Here is a 25,192-nt window from a genome sequence, read left to right as displayed (position 1 = left end):
GGCGACGGCTGCCTCGTAGTAGTAGTAGCGTACACAGCACGACAAACCGCCCCAACAGTTTAAGCAGAGGGACCAAACCGTGCTCGGCTCTGGCTGCATCGCTGTGTATTTTTTCTGTTCAGCAAAAGCTCACAATTGGTCACTTGGGGAGTGTGTTAGATGCATAATGATGCCAGGTGTAAGCTCGAGTCCAAAACTAAACACAAGGGTATCGTGGGAAATTATCTCTGGGAGCTCAGGAACTCAGCTGAAAGCACACAACAGGGCCTCTCTGTCCTCTGCTTCTGTCTTTTGTAATCCTCTGAATCTCCTGTCTTTCTTCTCTTCGTCTTAACTCTTTATCCGCCTGTTTTTTTCTCATAAAGTAAAGATGTGTGCTCTACCTGAAGCCTGGACCTCCATTATGTACTGGTGCAGATCTTGACCCTGCTGCATCACTTCATAGGTCATGTTGTTCATGGCCGCCTTCCTCTCCGCGTGTCGTTTCAGCCGCTGCTCTGCCAGGCTTATGTCCTCCGCGCTGCCAGAGGAGGTGCCGCCTCCCCCGCTGCTGCTGCCGCTGCTCCCGCCCGAGCGGCTGGCGTCGTTCAGCTGACGAGACAGATCCTCGTTCCAGGCGTCCAACTCCGCCGTGACCTGCAGGAACAGAGCGATGTGGGATCAGAAGGCACATGGAGACACAGTCGACAACGCAACACGCCAAAAGCCAGTGGGTGCCGCTGGGCCGTTGTTGATTTTTGTGATGTGTCTATCAACATTGGCTCTAATTAGCTCTCGTCAGTGGCTGTTGGACAAATTGGGCATGTTGAATCAGTGGTGTAGGCAGTAAGGGAGCAGTAACAGCTCTTTGATTAGTTGCTCAGCTTAGCAAATTAGTGATTCTACAAAAATCTGTCACCTTTCTTTTCTTTGTCCACAAGCAAATGTTCACAGGCTGAAAATTGAAGGGCAAAGCTGGACAAAACTTTACTTTGCAGTGCCAGTTGGAATTTAGACACATGCTCAGTTAGTACTCTGTGCATGTAACAAACATTTACTCATTTTCTTTAGTCCTTTAATGGCTCATTTTGATATATGATTAAAAATGAATAGGTAAGGAAAAGTAGTGCAGGGTTTCTCACACATTCTGAATATTTATTTGTTATGTTATTATTATTTTATTATTTATTTTCAATTGTATTTTATTATTTTTTATGTTACTTTATTCCTTAGCTTGTTGACTTTTTTAATCTACTGTTATTTTCTCTGTTTGCCTGTAAGGTGGCCTTGAGTGCCTTGAAAAGCGCCTTTAAATAAAATGTGCTATTATCATTACATTCGCCGCCACAAATTGGTTTTCTACTCTGGGAGCTACACACCCTGCCCTCTCTATCTTACACTCTTCTTCTCTCACACAAACACATTGGGTATGTTAGTAAATAGTCACTCTGAGCGCCAGAGCGTACTGGCACAAACTGGACCGTTTGTAGCACTGTTGGAATATATATACTGTTTGGTTATTCAGAGCACCACACTCTTGGTGCAGCAGAGGTCTGGGCACAGATGGAGCAGTAGAGCGCCAAGCGCAGTGAAAGATAAACATAACTGTTCATTAAGCACACTCTCATACTTCTGCTCTCTTTCCTTGGAGCACTGTTAGAATATATATACTGTTTGGTTATTCGGAGCACCTTACTGTTGGTGCGGCAGAGCATACTCGGGGCACAGATGGAGCAGTAGAGCACCAAGCACAGTGAAAGTAAAATGTACCCGTTCATTAATTCATTTAGAAAGAGGATGCTCAATTTCTTATAACAACAGCACTCTTACCTCTATAGTATACTGTTCAAATATGCGGAGCTGGAGGAAGATGTCCAGCTTGATCTTGCGTTCGTGGAACAGTTCCTCCATCTGGCCCTGCGCCTCGTCCAGCTGCTGCAGCACCCCCTGGATATGTGCGATGGAACTGCAGTGTGGTGTCTTATTGGTCGACATGGCTGCATCTCTGTGAAGAGGGAGACGGAGGGAGACATTACACCACAGTGGTTCCTAACTGGTAGGTCCTGGTCCAAAAGTGGGTCCCAGATCCACTCTGAATGGACCGCAATTGACTCATGAACGTGTCAAGTTTGCAAAAAAAAAAAAAAAAGAAGCACACTTTACTTTGAAGTGCAATGAACTTCCAGCACAGAGCTTTTACTTTGAAGTGGCGTCCCCTGCCATAGAGTGAGTGACTAACGGACGGCTACAAGACCTCCCTCGTTATGAGGAACCCCTCTGGCAACATAAAGATGCTCTGAGGAGAAGTAGCGCTCTAACTTAAACATGGTAGGCACATATACGTATTGTATACCTGCTCATATGAAATACTAGTCTTTTAATTTCGATTCTACCATCTCAAAGAGAATGGGGATCAGCTAGTAGATTAGTGTATGAACCAACCAGCATTCACAGCACTTGGTAGAGTTACATCCAAATACTTTCCCCCATAGCAAGCATTATTTTATTTCCCTTCACACAAATAATAGTAAGAGGAGGGGGAACAGAGAGATGTTGACAGTGTGAGAGATGAAACAGAAGAAAAACTGTCACATATTTGTGTCAATATGGTAATTATTATTCCTAATCTTGGCTGTATGAATTTGACTTTTTAATGATTTCTAAAGTATGAATATTATTACCTGAGCTGCCGTATTAATCCCCCCCTCTCTTTAATAACATTATAAATATTAATATCATTACCTGAGCATTTCAAACACCATTCATGAATAATTATCTGAATTTTATTATTACCTGAGCTGCTGTATTAATTCCTCTCCCTCTTTAATCACATTGAGCGTCGCCTCCAGTGTGGCCGTCTGCTGCTGCTGAAACTGCTGGATCAGAGTCTGAACCGAATCCACCGAATCGCAGCAAACTTCATCCAGCAGCTGTTTCTGCAGCTCCTCCATCCACGACCACAGCTGGACACACAGACGGGCACACAGATGGACAGACAGACAGGCAGGTTAGTAGATGTGTGATAAGCAGAATTTTCCTTGCACTGAACCAAGAAGAAAATACTGGATCCTGAAAATAACACAATATGACACAGTGCAGTGCCACTGATTGTGGGAACTGTTCGTCCTGTGTCCTAGGTGAATTCACAAAAGGATTGCTTTTATTGATAAGTACTTATATATATTGCTTTGTGTTTTTTCTACTGATGTTTCCTGCTTGCACTACCCCTCTGCTGCTGTAATGCTGCAAATGTCCCCGCTGTGGGATGAATAAAGGATTATCTTGTCTTTCTTATCTTATCTTAAACCTACACAAATAAAAAAGACACTGTCTTATTCTCAAAGCACCCGCAAAGAGGGTAAACTGCACTGCCAAGCAAACAGCATCTTGGTGTTTCCGTGCTATTTGAACGTTTTTAAATGAGGTAACATCGAGGTTATTCAAGTTAACTAAAACTAAACTAAAACCTAAAATCAGGTGTGAAAAAAACATGTTAGTTAACTGAAGTAAATCCTGGACTTTAAGGGGAAAAAACTGAAATGATATTGTGTACTTACAAAACTAACTAAAATAAATTAAAATGCAGGAAATGTCTTAAGTTTTAGCGTCTGTTAATTTGGTCAAATTGGTAAACACATGGACACATAGGGAGGTATTGGTGCAGATGTTTATTGAAAATAATCCTCTACACAGCATATATCACATCGACTGATGGTGCATTCAGGTGACTGATGACCAGTTGATTGGTAATAATAGGAATATTAACTGTTTAATTGAATCAAGTAATCATAAATGGTGGATATCAGCGGCCGCAATCCATTCAGTTATGCGGTTAACGATGAATTAATAACTCCTGGGCAGTAAGATGTGTGCGAATGTGTGAGTTTGTTTGTGTTTACGTGTCTCACCTCCTTGGTGTGCGTGTGGAAGGAGACGGACATGTCCAGCAGCAGCTTCCTGTGTTCGACTCGGCGGACAAAGTCCTGGATTCGGACTTCCAGGTGTCTGGCAGCCTTGTAGATTTCCTCTGGGTCGCACTCTCCGGTCTGAGCCAGCTGCTCAGCTGCCTCCAGCAGCTTGTCTGCATTAGTGTATGTGTTCTGTAAGAGGGGGGGAGGGACCGTCATCATCATCATCATTATTGACAGCCATCAACATGATCAATATCTGTAATAATCTCACGCCATACCCACAGGAACAGTTCTTTTGTTTCATGCCATGTTAATTTCGCCACACGTCTCATCACAGCTTTCACAGTTCTTATTATCATCTTCTTCATCATCACCATTATCATTATGATTTGTTTTTATCATTACCTCAACAAGGTTTGTTTTCAGTTTAATTCGATTTGTTTGTTTGTCAGCATGATTACAGAAATACTACAGGCTGTATTTTAATGAAACTTGGTGGAAAGGTGTGGCATGGGCACATGTGGGAACTCACTAAATTTTGGCGCTGATCCGAATCACTGAATGGATGGGAGATAGGGCATTTGGCCTTGGAGGAATAAATGCTTTACATCTTGAAATCCAGCAGGTACTAAAGTTCGATAATGACAAAACATAGCTGACTGTAGAAATACGGTGACTCTGTATCAAAATCCACATTCACTGATATCAATAATCCTCTGGGGAAGCCTACACATGTAGGTGATACAGAGGGCAGTCCTTATGGAGCATTTGTGTAAGAGGTCATGGGAAAAATCAATACCATTGTAACTATGCTTATTTCTCAAACCAAGGCATGTTTATGGAACTACACACATACCACACAACTAATTGTACTCTCATACCCTTTTCCCACCAAAATCAGTGCGTATATGCAGGTTTTTAAATGCTGGAAAACCTACTAAAAATAGGCGATGGACTCTCCAGCAGCAGTGTTAATTTTGTTGACGAAAACTATGACGAAAGTCTTTCGTCAACAACCTTTTTTTTTCATGACAAAAATGAGATGATGACGAGCTAGATCCTGATAATCAAAACTAAGACAAAATCTATGTTTGATTTTTGTTGACAAGACGTGGCAAAAATGTTAGTGGTGGACTCTCAGACACTGAAAGCCGAGAACAATCGTGCTTGCAATAATCTTCAAATGCCGCATGAGTGACAGGCTGTTAAACTCCAGTAAATAGTCAGTGGCAGAGTGTTTCGCTAGCCAGAAAAACCATTCACACCGAAGCAGCATCAGCTGTTGGTGCGAGTTGTGAGCTGTAATTCAGCAGTAAATAATCAGCCGTGTGTGTCTGACTGTGGATGGTGGAAGTTGAGGATGTTGAGCTTTTCTTATGATGATCGGGACGTGTGTGCTCATAAATCAGCCCTTAAACATGTCAAACACTGCTGGAGAATGACAGTTTGTAAGTGTGTAGAAACTATTTATAGCTGTAGGAAAAAACTATCTGAGTGGAACTGTTATACAACCTGTCAAGATTCTAATTTGTTTAAAGATTAAAAAACATAGAAAACACAGTGGCTAAAAGTTGACGAAACTTTCAGTCAACTAAAACATTTTGGATTTTCTTAAACTAAAACTAGACTAAAGCTATAAGATAACTATAAGATAAAAACTGAACTAATAAACAATTTCGCCTCAAGACTAAAACTAGATATAAAATAGTTTTCAAAATGAACGCTGTTCAGCAGTAGTAAACAGCTTGGTAAACAGTAAAAAGCAGCATGGAGGCCAGTATAAATGTTACAGTGGTTACTTCTTTGTTGTATGTGTTACTTAGTCACACTCTTTTCAAATTTGGTGCCGGTTAATTTGAAACAATTTTCGAGAGCTGCTTGGATGGACACAGGTGGAATTTCTGTTTTCGTGTCATTGCATTGCACCCCAGAAGGGTCAAAAATAAGCGTGACTACCCCGGTGTCACGTTTCAAACAATGCCAATGGTACCTGGAGATATCTGTGACTACTGCAGACTCATTTATCCTGGGAATAAATACCCTTTGTAACTCTTGTTTTCTGGTTTTCAATGTATGTTCAGTAAGTTATATATTTCCACTTTAGATGTTCACAATAAATGCACAGCTGAGATGATGAGCAAGGCGCAATGATATTTTGACATATTTGTAACAGTTTTGGAAACATATCCAGACATATATTGCCTGCACTCACAGATTTACATGTCATAGAAGACTGGACTAGTGGTCTATTTGATTCTGAATTTCTTCTTCATTTTATCACCATCATCATGTTTTCTTTTTCATTATCACTAACCATAACACTTTTCCAATTACGACTATTTTTTGGCATCTCAACTTGTCTGCTGGTGTTTCTGATCTAGTCTAAATTAGATTTACAACTTAACACCCCAGCAGCATAGGGATAACACTGAATCTCACACACACAGACACACACACACACACACACTCACACAGAGTCGGATCACGTTATATTAAAATGTTAATTCCGGTCTCTGTACACCAACAGCGTGAGGTTTCCTGTCTCCACCTCTATCTTCACCAAAAGGGACCAAATCCTGTCTGAGAGTTAAAGCTCTCTGCATTCATCAGGAGGACAAAATGGATTAGTATCGGTCTATTCTGGTAAGTATGAGAGATTATCACTGGAATATTTCACTTCAGGAAATAAATTCCATTTAAGATATTTTGGGTTGGCTGGAGGTTGTGGGTGTGGTGCGACAGTGAGGAAAAAATGTTGCGTTATGATCCCAATTATTCAAGAATATGAGTTTGGGTGAGCGCTTACAGTCTGGATGTTTTAGAGGGATTAGTCAAAAGATAAAGATTATAATTTACAAGGGATTATTACTTTTCACTGCATGACTGGTTTGGTTCAGGGTGAGGATTATAGCACGGAGACGACAGGAGAGCAAAATCATCCATGTCACCTGAATACATAAAACATAAAACCTAACATAAAACCTAACCTGACTTTTTAAGACATATATAAAAAACATACCCTTCAACAAAGAAAAACAAAATCAGCTGACAGAAAAAATAAATTCTGTGGCAGTGTTTCAAAGGGACAGAGTGAAAATCCATCCACCCCCACTGCATGAAATAGATCGACTGCTGTCTATCTCCTTCATTTTGCTGATATTCAGGAATAGTTTGTTGTCCTGGCACTAGAGGGTCAGGTCCCCTACTTATTTTAGGCAGGCATTTTTATTGTTTTCTGTGGTCAGGCCCACCATTGCCCTGTCATCAGCAAACTTGATGATGGTGTTGGAGTCAGAAGAGGCTACACAGTCGTGTGTGCAGGGAGTACAGCAGGGGGCTCAAAACGCAGCCCTGGGGTGCTCCTACGTTAGGCTCTGATCACACAGAAAGCATTTTAGCAGCTGGAGGCTCCTTTTTTTAAAATTGTTTTGAATGAGAAAGAAGCTTTTTGCTTGCCTGTTGCTATACGGCTCACGTTTCTGCGCTCTAGGTGCCTGGCATTTTTGCCAGAGCACTCTGCACTCGAGTTGAAAAAACTTCAACTCAGAGTGGAAGAGCGCCCCACTTCATCCTCTTTTCATCATGTTTTTTTCCCATTGTCCAATCGGATGATTTGAGAGGCGGGCCTTCTGTAGTAGTCACGACAACAAGTTTGCGGTTGGTAAACATTCGAGGAGAAACCGGTGGTAGCAGCTATTGGATACCCAGAGCTATATGGCTGGACAATAGACAGCAGGTTGTCAAACTGCCGAGTCATCCTAAAATATGCCTGGAAACAGCAATCATGGAGGCGAAGCTCCTGGACCAACAACCCTCTTTTTTAGGGTCTCATGTACCCACATATATCTCCGTTTCCCTGTGCCCAACAAACTGTTTACTGACAGCCTCTCACCCTAAACCAGAGCTACAGCAAGTACCCTCTGCCTCGACATTTTAGGAACTAACTACTAGTTACTGTGAAAAACAAAAACAAAACGGTACATTAATTACAAAGGACGGTTAGCGTAAGAAGGTTATGCGTTGGTTGCCTGACAACAATTAAAAGGCACATAAAGCTTGGCAGCGAGGCAGTGCGGTGCACCTCTCACCACCACAGGTCTGCCTGTCAGGAAGTCAAGAATCCACATATACAGTGAGGTGTTTAATCCCACCTCCTTGAGCTTTAAGACCAGCCTGGCGGGAACTATAGTGTTAAACGCTGACCTGTAGTCATTGTGAACACCGACACTAGCTGGTCAGCACATAGTTTTAGGACCCGCCCACTTGTACTGTCTGGCCCTGCTGCTTTCTTGGTGTAAGCACGCTTGAAAGTCCTCCTAACGTCATGCTCAGAGAGGGAGATAGGTGTGAAAGGGGCATTCGCCCATCCATTAACCCCTGCTTCAGCTTTTTTGGCTCATTGGCTGCAGATGGCCTCAAAACGAACATTAAAGATAGTCAGCTCACTTGCTATTAACGCATCAGTACTTGACAAAGAGGGGGAGTAATCTGTCATAGTTCTTAGACCTTGCCACATGCTCCTGACATTGCCCTCCTGAAACTGTAGCTTCACATCCTTCCTGTAGCCCCTTTTTGCCTCTTTTACTGCTCTTCTTACATTGTAGGCTGCTGCTTTATTACTGTCCAAGTTTCCAGACTGCAGCCTCACCATAACCAGAGGCTTCAATCTCCTGACAAAATCAGTCTGACCTCTCTGTCAACCTACGAAACAGTGTCAACCCTCCATGAAAAAAATTTAAGATTTAAGGCACTGAGAAGAAGCTGAAGGATGAAGGCTTTAATGCGAGAAAATGAGTTCTGGGTTTTCATTAAGTATTTCTGTTTGATGTTTGGTTGGTTCAACTAATCAAATCACTGACTGAACTTGCAGTAATGGCAGTAAAAAGACATTAAAATGACGTATAAACTCATCAAGTTAAATATCAATGATGAAATGAATCGGAGCATTTCTTTTTGTTTGTATGGGAAAGACTGTCTGACAGTAATGTGGGTAAATATGCTAACATATTCATCTCTTGGCATGTATCTTAAACATGCACTAAATTTATTAATGTTATGTATATTGCTAAGTGGAAAGTTTTACAGGCAAAACACCACAAACTACATCAAAATGCTAATGGGGGAAAAAGGAGTGGTAGAGAGCGTCTGACCCAAATAATGCAGATCCAGCAGGTTATGAAGGTTAATCCTAATCCAGAGTGTAAACATCAGATTACACAACTACATACCCTTTATAGGATTTACACTCAGTCTGTTATAGGATTATCACTTTACTGAAACTCCACTGAGCAATGCAGCGAATGATTTATCAATGGCCATAAATTCTGATTGGACATGTGGTTTACCATTATTTGATTCGAGACAGCAATTTCCCTGTGTTATCTTTTTTTTATGCAGACCTTATAGTCTGTGTGATGTCATCAATAATAACATAATGAAGAATTAGATTTAATCTGACATATCAGAATTAGGGGGTTGTTTGCTCAAATACCGTACACAAACCTCAGTGCACTGCACAGGAGATGCATGAAACTAACAACTGAGTTGCCTTAGACTGAAGGGAAAATTAAAGAAAGAGACAGAAGGGGGCTATAACATGACTTGGTCGGCAGTGTTTGTCTCTGCTTCCATAGCAGTGGGAGAGATGTGAGTAACATGAAGCAGAGAGCAGTGAGAGCAAGGATCATCATCTGCATGCCACATCACTGTGGACCATCGTGATGACTCGGAGACGGAGGTGCACCAAGGGGCGCAGCCCGTTCTGCCAAACCCGTGGTGCACAAGACACAGAGCCAACGACAGACTCTTGAAATAACAGAAGGAGGACAAGAAGGAGAAGTGGTGCAAAGAATCATGTCAGCTCTTAGCTTGTAATAAGTGGTATATATTCTGTATATATCTTGCTCACGAGTGAGGGTAGAATGAAGCGTGAGGTGGATCCACAGTTTGGCACGCCGTCTGCAGCACTGGTACAGACCGTCATGATGAAGAGGGAGCTGAGCCGGAAGGCAAAGCTTTCAATTTACTGGTCCATCTACATCCCAGCCCTCCCCAATGGTCATGAGCTCTGGGTAATGACCGAAAATATGAGGTCGCAGATACAAGCGGTCGAAATGAGTTTCCTCTGAAGGGTGGCTGGGCTCAGCCTTAGAGATGGGGTAAGGAGCTTGGACATTTTGAGGAAGCTCGGAGTAGAGCCGCTGCTCCTTCGCATCAAAAGAGGTCAGTTGAGGTGGTTCTGGCATCTAATCAGGATGCCTCCTGCGCGCCTCCCACTGGAGGTGTTCAGGGCACGTCCCACTTGTAGGAGGCCCCGGGGCAGACCCAGAACCTGCGGGAGGGATTACATGTCTAGTCTGGCTTGGGAACACCTCGAGGTCCCCCAAGAGGAGCTGGAAAGCATTGCTGGGGACAGGGGCGTCTGGAATACTCATGTAGGGTTGGGCCAGACTTCTTGAGCCCAAAGCTCTGCTTTGACAGTATAAACTGTTGAGAAAGAAAATTAATTGATCAGCCAAGGCAGGTGTGGAAAGGTGGTGGGATGTCAGAGCCGAAAACAGTGGAGAAAAATGACAGGACGACAAAGGGAGAATGACAAGATGAGGAAGGAAAGAAGAAAAAGTCTGTGACTTGAAATGATGCAGACTGGCAGTGTGTGTTTGGGGTTTATTTAACAGCAGAGATAGTCAGGATTTGATGATCCTGATCACATTTAATCTCCAAAGCAATGCTTTTAAATGCACACACACACACACATACACCCACATCTGCTTTATGAGTACTTACTTGACTTAAAAACAAATCAAATGAGACACCTGACAGCTTCAATAGAAAAGAACATCACACACTCTTACTACGACCAATCCACTTCAAAGCCCCTCAAGGCTTCAACTGCATATGAACCAATATTTCTGTGTGCTTCTTAAAGCAGACGGTTTTGTACAGTGCTGAATAGCAAATGTTGCGTAACCTCAGGGCTCAACTGGAGGCTCAAAGACACTGAGGGCTCTGCAATAATACTGCCTGTGTACTGATTAATATTAGACATAAAGTGTCACTGGTGTTTGTTCTATATTATCTTTCTTTTTTTACTATGGCAAACGTTCAAACCATTTCCACTGCGGCATTGATTTTGCACACAAACCACATTCTTACCCCATTTTTTTAAATCTCCACTGAGAGCTTCAACATGTTTCTTTTTTTGTTTTCATTTTTTAAACTAAACTCCAGTGTTTCCTACATGATAGACTGTAGCACTGGAATTCAGGAATGGATAACATCTTCTGCAGATCTTTTAGGAAAAGGCTTGTGACCATAAATGGTTAGGTAGAGGTCTTCATGCTTCCTGCTGCCACTAGGCATGGCGGTTTTGAAAATTTGGGATTAATCAAGGAAGATTACTTGCAGATGTTTGTAAGGCAAGCAAATAAACATTCAGTAAAAACAAACTACTAACTTCAAAATATTCGTGATAGGAGCGGACCTTTTCTGTGCTATGTTGATATTGTAAATGAGAGCTCAGACATGCACTGACCAATTCAAGAGTTCAAGAAGTTTGGATATTTTTACAGTTTTATTTTATTTACAGTTTGGGACAAAATCACTGACAGCAGGAGAAGATACAGGTGTAACTGCTGTACTGTTAGGGTACAACAGTCATTGTATTGCTCTTCAGTGTCAGCTCACATCTTCAGGTAACCATTTTATTCTAGCATGAAGACATAAAGAAATTCAGCACTCTGTAACACTGTCATTTGTCCTTTTAATTCACTTTTTCTCATTGGAAACGTGATACACCTCATTACTAGGGGTGGGAATCACGATACGATATTATCACGATACTTAAGCCACGATACACGTCACAAGCTAGATGTCATCTTCGTTTTGAGAGCTTCAATTTTTTATCCTTTCTGGTTGATTTTACAACCTTGAGATTCGTTTTGACTGAAGAATACTGAAGCTGATATGGTGTCCGCTTATTCTGAAGCCCTTTCTGGTGATCTGAGGAAAGATATGAGGGGAAACTCACCTCAATCAGCCTTGAATCTTGCCTTAGGTTGTCTTACATGAAACCACTAGCCTACTGCTAGCTTATAAAATGATTGAAGTACAAGCATGAGTAAAGAACTTTAACCTGGCCGAGTCTGGGCTTTTACTGCAAGAAAATGCATCTGTTTCATAAACTATTAAAGTACATTACTTAAATCAGTAATTAAATTAGTCATTGAGTCAGCTCCATGCCAGAAGCAGACTAGAGTCAGATTTGCTGACTTTACTTAACTTGACAAAATCAAAAACGGCATGCAACTTGACATGGACTGTCACACCAACGACTCCTGATTTTACTTGGACTTGGGCCTTTTGACTTGAGAATACTTGATACCTTCCCAAAAGTTCATTTCATTTTCCTGTTACAGGTCGCCTATCCCAGCTGACATTGGGCGAGAGGCAGGGTACACTCTGGACAGGTCACCAGACTATCACAGGGCTGACACATAGAGACAGACAACCATTCACACTCAAATTCACACCTACGGACAGTTTAGAGTCACCAACGCTCTGAATTTGCCACTTTTCCAAGCAGTTTCTGCATTGGTATAAACTGAAAGTGATCTTTCCTTCATGCCACGGTCACACAGCAACAACAGGCCAAAAGCTGACTTTGGACAGACAGACTCACCTGAGCTACATCCTCAAAGTCATCGTGTCTCTTCTGCAGGGCTCGGGCTCTGTGAAGGGATTTCCCAACACCAGTGTGTTTGCTGAGGAAAGCCTCGCCGTGGTTTTCAATCCAGTCCATCACCTGGAAGAGAGAGAACACAAAGATCACCATCACAACATCTCTTCACACACGCTCAGGATCAAAGGTCACCTGCTGAACCTTCTGTTCCTGGCGCTGCACCCTTTTTTCAGATAGTGTACATGCAGATCAAGTCGTACAAAATGGTCTCAGACCTCATTAATTAAGAATGAAACAGATGAAACCTTCATGATCTGCATGGAAAATTTAGGTCACAGCAGCTGAGAAGAAAGGATGTTAAATATTCTGTGCCATCAGACAAGGGTAGCCCAAATGTCATCACTGATGTGGTTGGCAGACGACTGCCGGTCACCAACCTCAGCTTTGTTGTTTAGTCAATACATTGTTGGTATTTCTTCTTATCATATGTGTCCTTTAAAGGACACATATGATATAAATGACATAAACCACTAGACAACCAAAGGCCATTGAAAACATGTACGTTTTAAGATTTGGTTTATAAGTGTCAATGGAGCGGGAGAATTCGACTGAGAGTGGAAGGCTATTCCAACCTTTTGGAGCAGCTACCACAAAGGCCCGATCTCCCTTACCTGCCAGCCTCGATCGTGTGATAGTTAAAGGACATTGTTCTGAAGATCTATGAGTTAAACAGGATACTGGGGTGCCAGCCCATGTATGGCCATAAAAACAAATGAAAGAACCTTAAAATAAATCCTGTTTTTGATAGGTCGCAACTGCAGGGATGCTAGAACTGGTGTAATGCTGTCTCCTTTTTTTCTGGCACCAGTGAGGAATCTCACTGCAGATTTCTGTACCAGCTTCAGGTGAGACAAAGATGAATGGCCAACACCCAGGTACAGAGAGTTGCAATAGTCAAGCCTTGAGGAGATTAATGCAGAGGTTACAGATGTCATGTCACTGTGAAAGATGATGGACTTGAGTTTTGCACTATTTTGTAGATGAAAATAATAGCCCTTCACCACAGAGCTGATTTGTTTTTCAAATTTGTGAGCAGAGTCAAAAATGACACCAAGAGTCCTGGCATGGGTATGAATGTATGACGTGAGTGGGCCTAAGTCACTGACTATGCTGTCTGTGTTGTTGGGGGGATCAAAAACAATAACTTCTGTTATGTTATCATTTAACTGAAGACTGATTTTTGCCATCCAGGATTTCACATCCTGGAGGCACTTAGTGAGGGATGTGATGGAGCTGGAATCCCCTGGGTTTAATGGAAGGTAAATTTGGGGGTTGTCAGCATAACAGTGAAAGGAGACATCTTGCTGGCGGAAAAATGGAGCCTAATGGAAGCAAGTACAGTGCAAGTAAAATGGGTCCTACAATAGAACCTTGAGGTACACCACAAGTGATAACGGGCAAAAGAGGAGGAAGGGCAACTAATGTTAATTGCCAACCAGTCCTTTAAGACGGTTTAATAAAATACAATGATCAACAGTGTCAAGGGCCGCACTGAGGTATAAAAGGATCAAAATGGCATATTTACCACTATCTAAAGACAGCAGTAGGTCAATTGACAATTTGTGAAGGGCAGATTCTGTGCTGGGACGAACCCTAAAACCTGACTGAAGTTTCTTCTTGATGTTGTTATTAGCTCGATAAGACAGAAGCTCTGAAGAGACAGTTTTCTCCAGTACTTTGTAATGGAAGCTTGGAGATGGGACGAAAACTGTTTAGTACAGATTTGTAATTTGTATTTTAATGATACAGAGCTAGAATTTACCAATATGTCTGATCTGGATTTGACTGACAGAATTTTACTGTTAGTGCATTATGTGGTTGGACTGTGTAGGGGAATGTAAATATTTGTTTAGGATTAGGATGAGGGTTTGGTGCAAGACCACATTAGCACATCACTACGTCTCACATCTCACATCTCACATCGTAATGTTGGTACTTTTACACTAAGTACTTCTTCCACCACTGACATCTCAAAGCACTTTTTTGGACCCAGAAAGAAGTGTGTGTATGGATGAACAGTGTTGTCATTCATGACGTCAGTGTAGTGTAGTCAGTCCAGCTGGAGCCACAAAGAGGTCAGTGCGAGGTCACAACACACAAACCGAAGCCCCCTGACTGCAGCTGGACTTTCTTTGTTAGAATGTGGAGCTAAAACTGCCAAATAAAACTACACACCTAATATGTTCTCTTTCAGCCTTTACTCCTGCATCTCTGCCTCTTCCTCTCTGGGGTCACATATATCCTGCAGCATTACAACTCTGGTTGGAATAGCCCTGTTCTCAGTGATTTATGGACTATTGGTATGAGCTTACTCTCTCACTTGCTCCTTGTCTCACTTTCTGTGTATGTCTCTCACCGTCTGTGTGTGTCTCTATGTCTCTCTCTGGGGTCTCATAGAAACTGAAGCATGACGAGTCCAGTTGGCAAAGCTCTGTTTTCAATGAATTTATAACCGACTGATACAATCTCTTCTTAACTCACTATTTCTCCGTCTCCTTTTCTCTTTGTCTTTTTAGCTCTCTTAAACACTCTCACACACACTCTCTGGGGTCGCATATAAATGTTTGCATGGCGCCCATACTGAGAGCATCCATCTTTGAATTTCTAGTCTGACTGATGCCCCAAATCTCTCTCCCTTAGGCCTCTCATTCATACAGTGCAGACATGATGATGACTTCAGTTACAATGGACCCATTATTTTAAATCAATTCAATGTGCTCTTGTTATTGTGTGTCCATACATAGACATATATATAGGCCACTTTATTAGGAACACCTGTTCAACTGCTCTAGACATGGTCAAGACGACCTGCTGAAGTTCAAACCGAGCATCAGAATGGGGAAGAAAGGTGATTTAAGTGACTTTAAATGTGGCATGGTTGTTGGTGCCAGATGGGCTGGTCTGAGTATTTCAGAAACTGCTGATCTACTGGGTTTTTCATACACAAGCATCTCAGGTAAATAGGCTATATGATGCTTGTTAAAGTTGCTTAGCAACCTCAGACACAATCCGCCGCTGCGCTCTTGAAAGCTGGCACAAAAAAGGCACAAGAGCAGCACCCAGCGCCCAACCTTGCATTTTCCAGGCGGTTAAAGACGCGGCATGTGGACGGCCCCTAATTTCCAGGGCTGGTACCTGTGGTTATTCCACAGGCTAGTTATTAGAATAGAATAGAATAGAATAATGTTTATTCAGACAAGTTTAAAAGAAACGAACAAGCTTTGGTTAGAAAAAATAAAAAATAAAAATAAAAATATAATAAGAAATAAAAAATGAAAGACATGAATAATCAAGTTGCGTAAAGTAAGGGTCAGCCATTCAGCAAGTCACAAAGACAAACCAAAGAAAACAAGAACAAAAAAAAAACAAAAAAAACAANCATTAGTATGGTTTTGTATTTCTCTGTAATGTAGCACAGTGTTAACAATGTTACTGATACTATTCTTTCTCACACCCCTGAACTATTAATATATCATTTAATAATTAAATTAATATCATGAACATGCGGGCGACTAGTCGACTAATGGCCATAAATGACGACTATTGGTCAACTAGGAAAATTCTTAGTCGGGGGCAGCCCTACAGTTTTATGTAGTTTTAACCTGTTGGAGGGCCATGAAGCCTTCCATCTAGAAAAAAAAAAACGACCAGCCCCATAAAAACACAGATAAGCAGCGGTGGTCAGTGCAGCACCTTCAGTTGATTTTGAGGGATGCGCTCTGGTGTGGGCAAGCTGCAGCAGATGTGCTGCCCAATGTCCATGCCCCATGTATTTTAGCAGTTAAGTAGTTGTTCCTGACAACATATACATTCATCTGTTACTCTCTTTGCCTGTAGGTGGCGCATGTTGACATGTCTACATCTGTAGGTCTGAACAGTTGCTGCTGCTGCGTCTTTGTCTATAAGGGGCACAGACTGGATTGAAACTGCAGGTGTTAAAATCCAGTGACTGCATCTCTGCAGCTGGACGATGTTGCCTGGGATTACTGTCAGCTGTTTTACATCAGCGACGCTCTGAGTCCTTGTTACTGTACTTTATGTGCATAATTTTGGAAGAAAAAAAAAGGAGAAAGCTCCTCAGAGAGTGCACATGTGGACTCTTTACTGAGATTCCAGAGGCTTCAGTAATGCCAGCGGTATTTGGTTGTACCTCATTCCTACTGCATTACTGTCAGACCCACAATCACATTAAAGAAAGTAATGTCATAAATAAGACCTCCTCCTGCTCCCCAACTGATGAAACTTACTCCACTGGTTAAAAATACCCTTCATAAAACATAGCTGTGATATTACATTTTGAGCTCCTGAATATCTCTAAAACCTCCAGGAATCTGGGCTGACACCTTTCCAAAACCACACAGTCTGCTTGTCTGTGAAATATGAGCAGTCGTACCAGCGAAGCAGAGATCCGCTCTGAGCATTTCATCTCAGGAATTTTCACATTACATACCACTTAACTGGGACGAGAGGACAGCGGAGATGAATGAATGTGCTGTGGTGATTCTCATCTGTTCTGCTAAGCAAAATCCATCGCATCTGTTCAGTTGATCACATGTTTACATACACGATTACACACTCCAGTGTGGTTCAACAAAATCCTCTGACCTCGTGAGAGTAACATTTTTACAAACACTTAAGTAAACACAAAACTGCAATAAAAAGTTAGTGTTGTTTTTTCTCAGTTCATAAAAAGCTGTCATTGATGAGTTCACATCCAATAGCAACAACACATTCCTACTTCTTTCTCCCTAACACACTCCTACTGTTGTCATTTCACTTGCCTGCTGTGCTGTGTGTGCGTGTGTGTGTATGTGTGTGTGTGTGTGTGTGTATACCTGTTGGACATCTTGTTGGAAAACACACAGCTGCAGTCTCTGGTGCAGTCGGACCTTTCGATGCTGCCAAATATTCTCCAGACGCCGCTGATGGTGGAGAACCTCATGAACCACATCCAGGATGCAGTGAACCTGTGAAATAACTTAAATGTTAATTCAACATTGACATTTTAGATTCATTTTATTCCATTTTTAATTAAAATAAAATCCTTAAAGCTGCATCTTTATTATCATTGCCTAGCAGATGAAGTCCAGCCCCCACAGTAGAACACAATGGCACTGACCGCTTTGGAGTAATTGGCAGTGGCTGTCAGCGACTCAGAGTTGCCGGGACTCAGAGGCCTCTGGAGGACGTCCAATAGGGCTTTGCCGTCTTGACTCACCTGGGAACACAGACAGGTGGGTCAGAAAGAGATTGGACAAGAAACACAGATAGACAGACAGAGAGAGGTAGACAATTTCAGACAGTCTAAATAGTAAATGGACTGCACTTGTAAAGCTCCTTTCTAGTCTTCCAACCACTCAAAGCGCTTTTATACTACATGTCACATTCACCCATTCACACACACATTCACACACTGGTGGCCAAGGCTTCCACACATGGTGCCACCTTCTACTCAGTAACCATTCACACACACTCACACACTGATAGAACAGCCATCGGGAGCAATTTGGGGTTCAGTTGGTGTTTCTCAAAGTCAAGGATCCTTCTTTGGTAGGACAAGTCCTTCCAAGGAAGGATCCTACAAAGGCAAGGCAAGATTCCTTCCTAGCATTCGGTGAACACACATTGGAACAGGCTGACAAGTGTTCCCAGGCGTACGTCATTAATCCTCAGCGGACTGAGGGGGTTTCAGGATACTGTGATAATTTTGGCACTCTCTAATGTTGTTGTACAGTTTGAACAAATGTCAGCGGCATTTTCAGAGTCATGTGACTTTTAGGGAGAATATATTTTAACTTGCTGAGCTCCGCTGGCGCAGGTTTCACTGAAGAGGCCCCGCCCTCACTTCCAGCAAATTGTGTGCAAAGCATTGTGGGTACTTTATACCTGCTGAGGATACACACAACACACATGCACCCTTAAAAATCTGTGAATGAAGGACTCTGTCGCTGGTAGAATTTGAAGGATCCTTGACATTGGAACAGTCCTTAGGCGGGATTCGATGACGTAGCATCCTTGAAATTCAGCCATTTAAGGATCCTTCCTTGACTCTGAGAAACACCCAGTATCTTGTCCAAGGACACTTCGACATGCAGACTGGATCGAACCACTGATATTCCAAATGGTGGATGACCAGCTCAACCCCTGAGCCACAGCCACCCGTGTAAACCCGTGGTGGGTGTGTCAGAGGGGTTACCAAATCAGCAGCTACATGTATATAAATAAATGTCTGGTCGACTTTTACCATATGATTACTGATTTTACCTTCTTACAATTTTTACTTACCACATTTCAAACTTGCTTTGGCAATGTAAAGACATGGTTCTCATGCCAATAAACCCTTTTGAACAGAGTTCACTGCCCCACCGTCTTTGTTTGAATAAACATTTTGCTGTGGCTGAAGGCAGCCCCGGAAGAAAAAGACAATAAATCAAGCAGCTAGATGTAAAGCGTAAAACTGCCTTTTTCAAAGAACTTAAAATTAGAAAGAATTTTAAAGTATTTTCTGCTTCTTTTCTGCTCTGTTTCCATCTTCTCTCCTCTCTTTGTTTTCTCTCCTCACCGAAACAAATATATCCTTTCTAAATCAGCGCTTCCCTTCTTACTGCTAATTGCTAAATTATACGTGGAGACACACCACTGAAACCTCTGCGTCACACACAAGCAGTGACCCTTGTTTCCTTTTCTGCGAGAAATGAGCCCTGTGTGTCTTTTTACGTCCCCTTGTGTTCCTTTATAGCTCCTCTTAATGCCGTCTGTAAATCACTTCGAATTGCCTTGTTTTTGAAAGGCGGGGTAAAAAATCAATGTGCCTTGCTTTGCCTGTGATAAGTGTTTTTTTAATCAATTAAAAACAAAACAATAATGAACTTTGAAGATATGTTTAGAGTGATAGTGATTTCAGCTGCATTGCAGTGCATTTTATGAAATAATGGCTGACACTTAATCAACTAATTGTTTCAGCCTGACTACTTTTGCTTGAGGAGGAACCTCTCCAGAAACTTTACTGGCTCCTGAGCTGGTAAACTGCAGGCCTGGCACTAACATAAAAACACATTAAGAAGATTTACATAATGAGATGTACAAAGGCAACAAGCTAAAGAGTATTTTCTTACATGGTTGGGTATGAAGATGATTCATAACTGAGGTCCACTGCCTGCTCTGGCCTTGATCAGGAGGTAGAACACCAAACAGCATGGGGGAGTTTGTTCTTTTGAAGCAGCAATGAAACAAATGCTCTGCGGAGATTACACACTCTTTCTGTCTCACTTAAAGCAGCTAAGTAAAAAGCTGTCTCAGCAAATGCCTCTACACACACACACACACCTGGCAGAGACACCTGCATTTTCATCGTCTCCGCTTTTAACCATTCAAAGATGTTTGTAGTCACATAACAGAAAGCACGATGTAACTCATCGTTACCAATTTACATCAAACAAAAGCTTCTGCTTACAGTTTTACTGTGTGTCTTATCGTTTATGGAAGCTTAAAAGGAACACCGTCACACTGTAACACACTTCCACTTCATTAAATAAACACATCAAGTCAAGAGTACAAGATAAAAACCACTCGCCGGGCACAGGGCGTGTCACTTTTTGAAGCGCGCTCACAGGAGACAGTGCTGTCATAGCTTGCCAAACCTCACCGTCTCAGTGTGAGCCTCTGCCCACAGCTCGATGTGTGTGTATATACGGACTTATCTTTTCACAGATAAGCATAAATTGAGCTAACACTGCGACAGCCAGCCAGTCGAGATAAAACACCGGACGGCAGCGAAGGGCAGAGGAGAGCGGGAGTTTGTTCCCAGACTAAATTTAGTGGAACGCGGAAGGTTTTCAGACAGCGAATCTGGATACGGAGGTGGTGCGGCAGCTGACCAACGCCGCCCTGTCATCACAGCCAGTCACAGCCAGCATCACTGAGCTGCCAAACAGCGGCACTGACAGCACCCAACAGAGAGACAGTGTAGTCCAAGGCACACATCCCTCCCTGTGGGGTATCCTAGTACGGTTTGATTTTGCAGGATTTTCAGGACCTTTCCGATGTCCAAGAAGCTAAAATGTTTTATTTTGCACTTCAAGCAGGGCAAGCCAAATCCAAATATTCCAGGGCATGCTATGTTACAAACAGAAACTGCACTATAATTCATATTACTGTCTTTTATAATCATCACTATCACAATAACAAACATCGGACACATGTTGGAGCTCTCCTACACTACACACATGGAAGCGGAAACTGACGCATGCTTCAAAATACACATTTATAATGAGAACAAGAGAGAGCAATGTTTTGTAAGCAAAGACGGACAATGACACAATGGAAGAAACTGGTGCCAGTAACTGACAGAGATGCCTGTGAGCAGTAAACTGAAACTCCAGGCTTCATGTCTTTAGTTTAAAAACAATAAGTTGATAACACAGATGCTACAGACGACAGCTCAGTATCAAATCAAATTTCGGTTGGAGTAAATGCTGGCTAAAACCTTTGTGACATCATCATACAAGCAGTAAATGTAATGGTTAGCTGTGCTGTTGTTTTACCTCAGTGTACGCCTGCGTGACCTGCTCGTACAGGCTCTGGTGGCGGTGGATGGCGATTTCCAGCTCCTGCATCTCCGACGGTAACCCTCCCTCACTGCAGACTTTACACCAGGCCTCCACCTCTGACAGGAACTGAGGAAGCAACATGGAGAGTCATACAATGTGTGTTTTCCTGTGAGAATTAATCTAATGAGACGATGAAGATATGGATGAATTAATTAGTGTATAATGTAATGTTGACTTCTCACATTACAGCTGTTAATCTAACTAACAGCTCTGCACATTCTTCATCTGCTTTCACCCTCTCACAGTGTGTCATTGTTTCAGGCCAAAGGGTGACGGTGTCCCTCGGTCAGTCATTTGTTCTGTCCGTCTATTCAACACTTTGGTCCAGAATAAGATTTCTCAACAACTACAGGCCAGATTGCAACACAGCTGTATTTCCAGCAGTATTTCAGGGCATTTCCAGCAGCCATTGTGCCACCAAAATCGGGTTATTTTTAGCAACACATTGCTGGATTTCCAACAACATTTCACTGGGTTTCCTGCATCTGTTGCGTTACCAAAATTGAGTGTTTTTTAGTGACACATTGCTGTATTTCCAGCAGTGTTTTGCAGTATTTCCAGTGGCCTTTGTGCCACCAAACAGGTTGTTTTTTGGGGAAACATTGCAGGGTGTTTCCCACAGCCATTGTGCCACCAAGAGTGTTTTTTTGCAAAATATCACTGTATTTCCAGCAAAGATTCAGGGTGTTTCCAGCACTCATTGTGCCACCAAAACTAGGCTTTTTTGTGCAACACAACTGTATTTTCAGCAGTATTTCAGGCCATTTCCAGCGGCCATTGTGCCATAAAAACAAAGTTATTTTTAGCAACATACTTCTGGATTTACAGCTTCACTTCAGTGTGTTTCCAACGGCCATTGTGCCAACATGACAGGGTGTTTTTGGGACACATCGCTGTATTTTCAGCAAAGTTTCAGGGCATTACCAGCACCAAAACTAGGTTATTTTTAGCAACACATTGCTGGATTTCCAGTGTCGTCTCACTCGGTTTTCAGCAGCCTTTGTGTTACTAAAATGGGGTGTTTTAGTGACACATAACAGCATGTCCAGCACAGCTTGTACATATATTCTTAGTCAAAATATAATCTTTCCTAACCATAACCAAGTAGTTTTTGTGCCTAAGCATAACAACACATAAACTATAACTTTGTTTAAGACGTAAAGCTTGAATATATCTGTGGCATAGTAGTCAATGGTATATGTTATATGTTCCTAGGGGAAACACTGCTGTGTGCGTTTTGTGTAACAGGTGGATGTGGTAGTCTACTGGTAGAGTAGAGAAAGAGCTAAGTATCGTTGAAGTACAGTAGAGCAGGGAAGAGAGATGGAAGCAAAATATATTAAACCCGGTGTTAATACAGCAGAACTGGAGAGAGGGGTGAAAAATAAATAGAGGTGGGCATGGCTTAAGTAGGGCGCAAAATTGTAGACGGAGAACGATTGACAAAGATTGCCGCTGCCAAACTTGACCATTTTCTCGTGGTATCTCAGCTGTTCCTTGTTCCAGTTTGCTCAGCCCCATTAAATTGTATGTATTTGATGCAGGGTTTTTTTTAATCCAAAAGTTACTGGGATTCAGGAGTGTATATATGAATGGACACTGCAAATTCTAGAGGACATTAGTGCTGTTACTACTTTTAAGGTAATTGCAAGAAATGAAGACAGCCTTTGCTCCTCTCTCTCTAAATCTCTCTTGTTTCCACACTCTAACGTTTGCTCTCTATGTAGCCTCGCCAATTTTCTTTCGCTTGTGTCTCTCTCCCCATCTTGTGTTCCATCTTTCATCCTGACACATTTTTGTTTCTCTGTATTTCATTAGGCTCTCTCTCAATCTCAGCCAATCCCTTCTCTGCCCCCACCACTCACTCTCTCCCTCGTTTAGTCTTTCATCTCCGGTTCTCTCAAATGTACACTTGTAGCTAATGTCAAGGGCCCAGCAGGAATCAAACAAGTCCCATCTGTTGCCATGTCAACCTTCCAAGAATCGGCAGTAGAGCAGTTTGATCTACTCAGTATAATCAGACGCTAAAAATGTCCCATTTACATTTTACATTCTGGACATGTGTCTGCTGCAGAGAGATTCCTAGATTAGATAGTTACCGCATCAGCGACTGAGCATCCGCAGTCTCACAGTGAGTGGAGCAGCTTTTCCTCTAATGACGGAGAAGTGAGTGGGAAGTCGTTACATCCACAAACATGTCTGATGTGCTTCCTCCTAACTCCAGCTGGGAATAGATTTGCTCTCACTACTGCCAGGTCAGAAGAAAAGCTCCACTCAAAGACATCTAGGTACACTTGTTTCTTACCTGTTCAGCCTTCTGGTGAAAGACAGACGACATGGCGAGGATGGTGGAGCGCTCGTCAAGTGCAGCAGCGAAACTTTTCCAGTCCTGATCCAGCTGACTGGAGATCTGTTTTATCTGTGTGGAGGCGTAGTGACCGGCTTCTGCCAGGCGGCTCGCCACTGACATGATTCTGTTGATATTTACATAGGCATTCTGGAAGACGGAAAAAATTAATTAACATTCACAACAAAATGCTGCTGGTAACCAACTGGCTGATCCTCTTACTGTCATCACTGGGTTTAATAATTGTAAACATTTTGCATTAAATACATCAAGATGCTCAAATCTGTAATGATAGGTACAGTTGCGAGTTTTTTCTATAAGTCTTTTTTAAAAGATTTATTTAAATATGTAAAAGTAGATAGTGTCTGTTACTGTTCTGTACTAATCTAAACCTAATTTAGAATACACTGAATTCTACTTCATGAGATAAAGAAGCAGTTTTTATTTGTTTTTCTTATTGCTGTGGTAGTGTTTTTGCTAAATTTGAATAATTTCCCTTTCCCATTGACTTTTGCTGTTCAAGGTTAAGACAAATTGTTAACTCAACCTTTCACTGTGAAATCTGATAAGTTGATCTTAGTTAAAAAGACAAAGAAAAGGCTGCTATTGTTACTATTGATCTGTTGCACACTATCTATACCACAGTTTTTATTGCACTTTTAATTATTATCTCCTGGACTAGTGCAACCTTAAGATACTTTTAGTCTTTTAGCCCTTCCTGTTATGACAAAGTTGATGTATTTATTTTGCCCAGAATTCCTGTTATTCAAATCAGCGTTCTTGCTGTACTACATGGTTGTCTTCTGTGTGTCTTGATTGTATATGATGATGGTTTCTGGTATGCCGCACTATATGCCCAAAACAAATTTCCCATTTGGGACAATAAAGTTCATCTTATTTTATCTAAAAAAAAACCTACGAAAGCGACTGCCTTGAAAAAAGTAAGTAAATATATCTACTAGTCTTAAGTTATATTTAGTGGTTACAAACTGATGTGTCGCAGGTCCATTCTGAATGGACCACAGTTGACTTGCAAATGTGTCAAGTTTGTAAAAACACACGTTATTCTGAAGTACATTGAATTTCCGGCACAGAGCTTTTATTTTGAAGTGCAATTTCCTGCTGTAGAGTGAGAAACTAATGGACAGCTACTTAACAGAGACAGCAAACTAGCTTGACGACATGGCCAAACCAAGTGTGATGCTGAATGTATTAAACTGTGTGGACCTTCAACTAATGACGAAGGAGAAATCTGGACCAGTTGGGAACCACTGCTGTATAAAATAATGGACGTAGCTACTGTGATGTCACCCATTGGTTTGTGGTCTGATGTTTTGAGGATAAAACTGTGCCATGAAGCATGGACCGCGGAACGCATCTGAACAAGGGGGGCCATAATTTCAAGTCACGCGGAGGGGGTGGGGGGGCATATGCATTGAAACAGACAATATTACTGATGTATTAAATAACGTTGCGGAGCACTTTTTTTATTCCAACGCCACACAGTCACATCTACAGTACACGCATGAACACGAACACATGCTTGCTCAGATTAACCCCTCTGATCCCACTCTAACATTCACACACAACAGGCCAAGCCTATTTA

General features: G+C 42.0%; 1 protein-coding gene across 3 annotated transcripts in view; it reads right to left on the bottom strand.

Moving 5' to 3' along the window:
• Positions 1 to 25,192, bottom strand: part of kalrna (kalirin RhoGEF kinase a) — a 218,621-nt gene that overhangs the window by 113,788 nt on the left and 79,641 nt on the right. For all 3 annotated transcript variants that reach the window (XM_050048623.1, XM_050048624.1, XM_050048625.1), the window contains exons 10-18: positions 23,545 to 23,736; positions 21,174 to 21,305; positions 17,750 to 17,848; positions 17,466 to 17,597; positions 12,571 to 12,693; positions 3,888 to 4,079; positions 2,773 to 2,942; positions 1,810 to 1,984; positions 384 to 636 (exon numbers count right to left, since the gene is read on the bottom strand). In XM_050048623.1, the coding sequence (XP_049904580.1) occupies positions 384 to 636; positions 1,810 to 1,984; positions 2,773 to 2,942; positions 3,888 to 4,079; positions 12,571 to 12,693; positions 17,466 to 17,597; positions 17,750 to 17,848; positions 21,174 to 21,305; positions 23,545 to 23,736 (1,468 nt within the window). The remainder of the gene's footprint in view (positions 1 to 383; positions 637 to 1,809; positions 1,985 to 2,772; positions 2,943 to 3,887; positions 4,080 to 12,570; positions 12,694 to 17,465; positions 17,598 to 17,749; positions 17,849 to 21,173; positions 21,306 to 23,544; positions 23,737 to 25,192) is intronic.

The sequence above is a fragment of the Epinephelus moara genome, chromosome 7 (assembly GCF_006386435.1).
Source record: "Epinephelus moara isolate mb chromosome 7, YSFRI_EMoa_1.0, whole genome shotgun sequence".
NCBI classification, from domain to species: domain Eukaryota; kingdom Metazoa; phylum Chordata; class Actinopteri; order Perciformes; family Serranidae; genus Epinephelus; species Epinephelus moara.
This window is presented reverse-complemented; position numbering and strand designations above follow the sequence as displayed.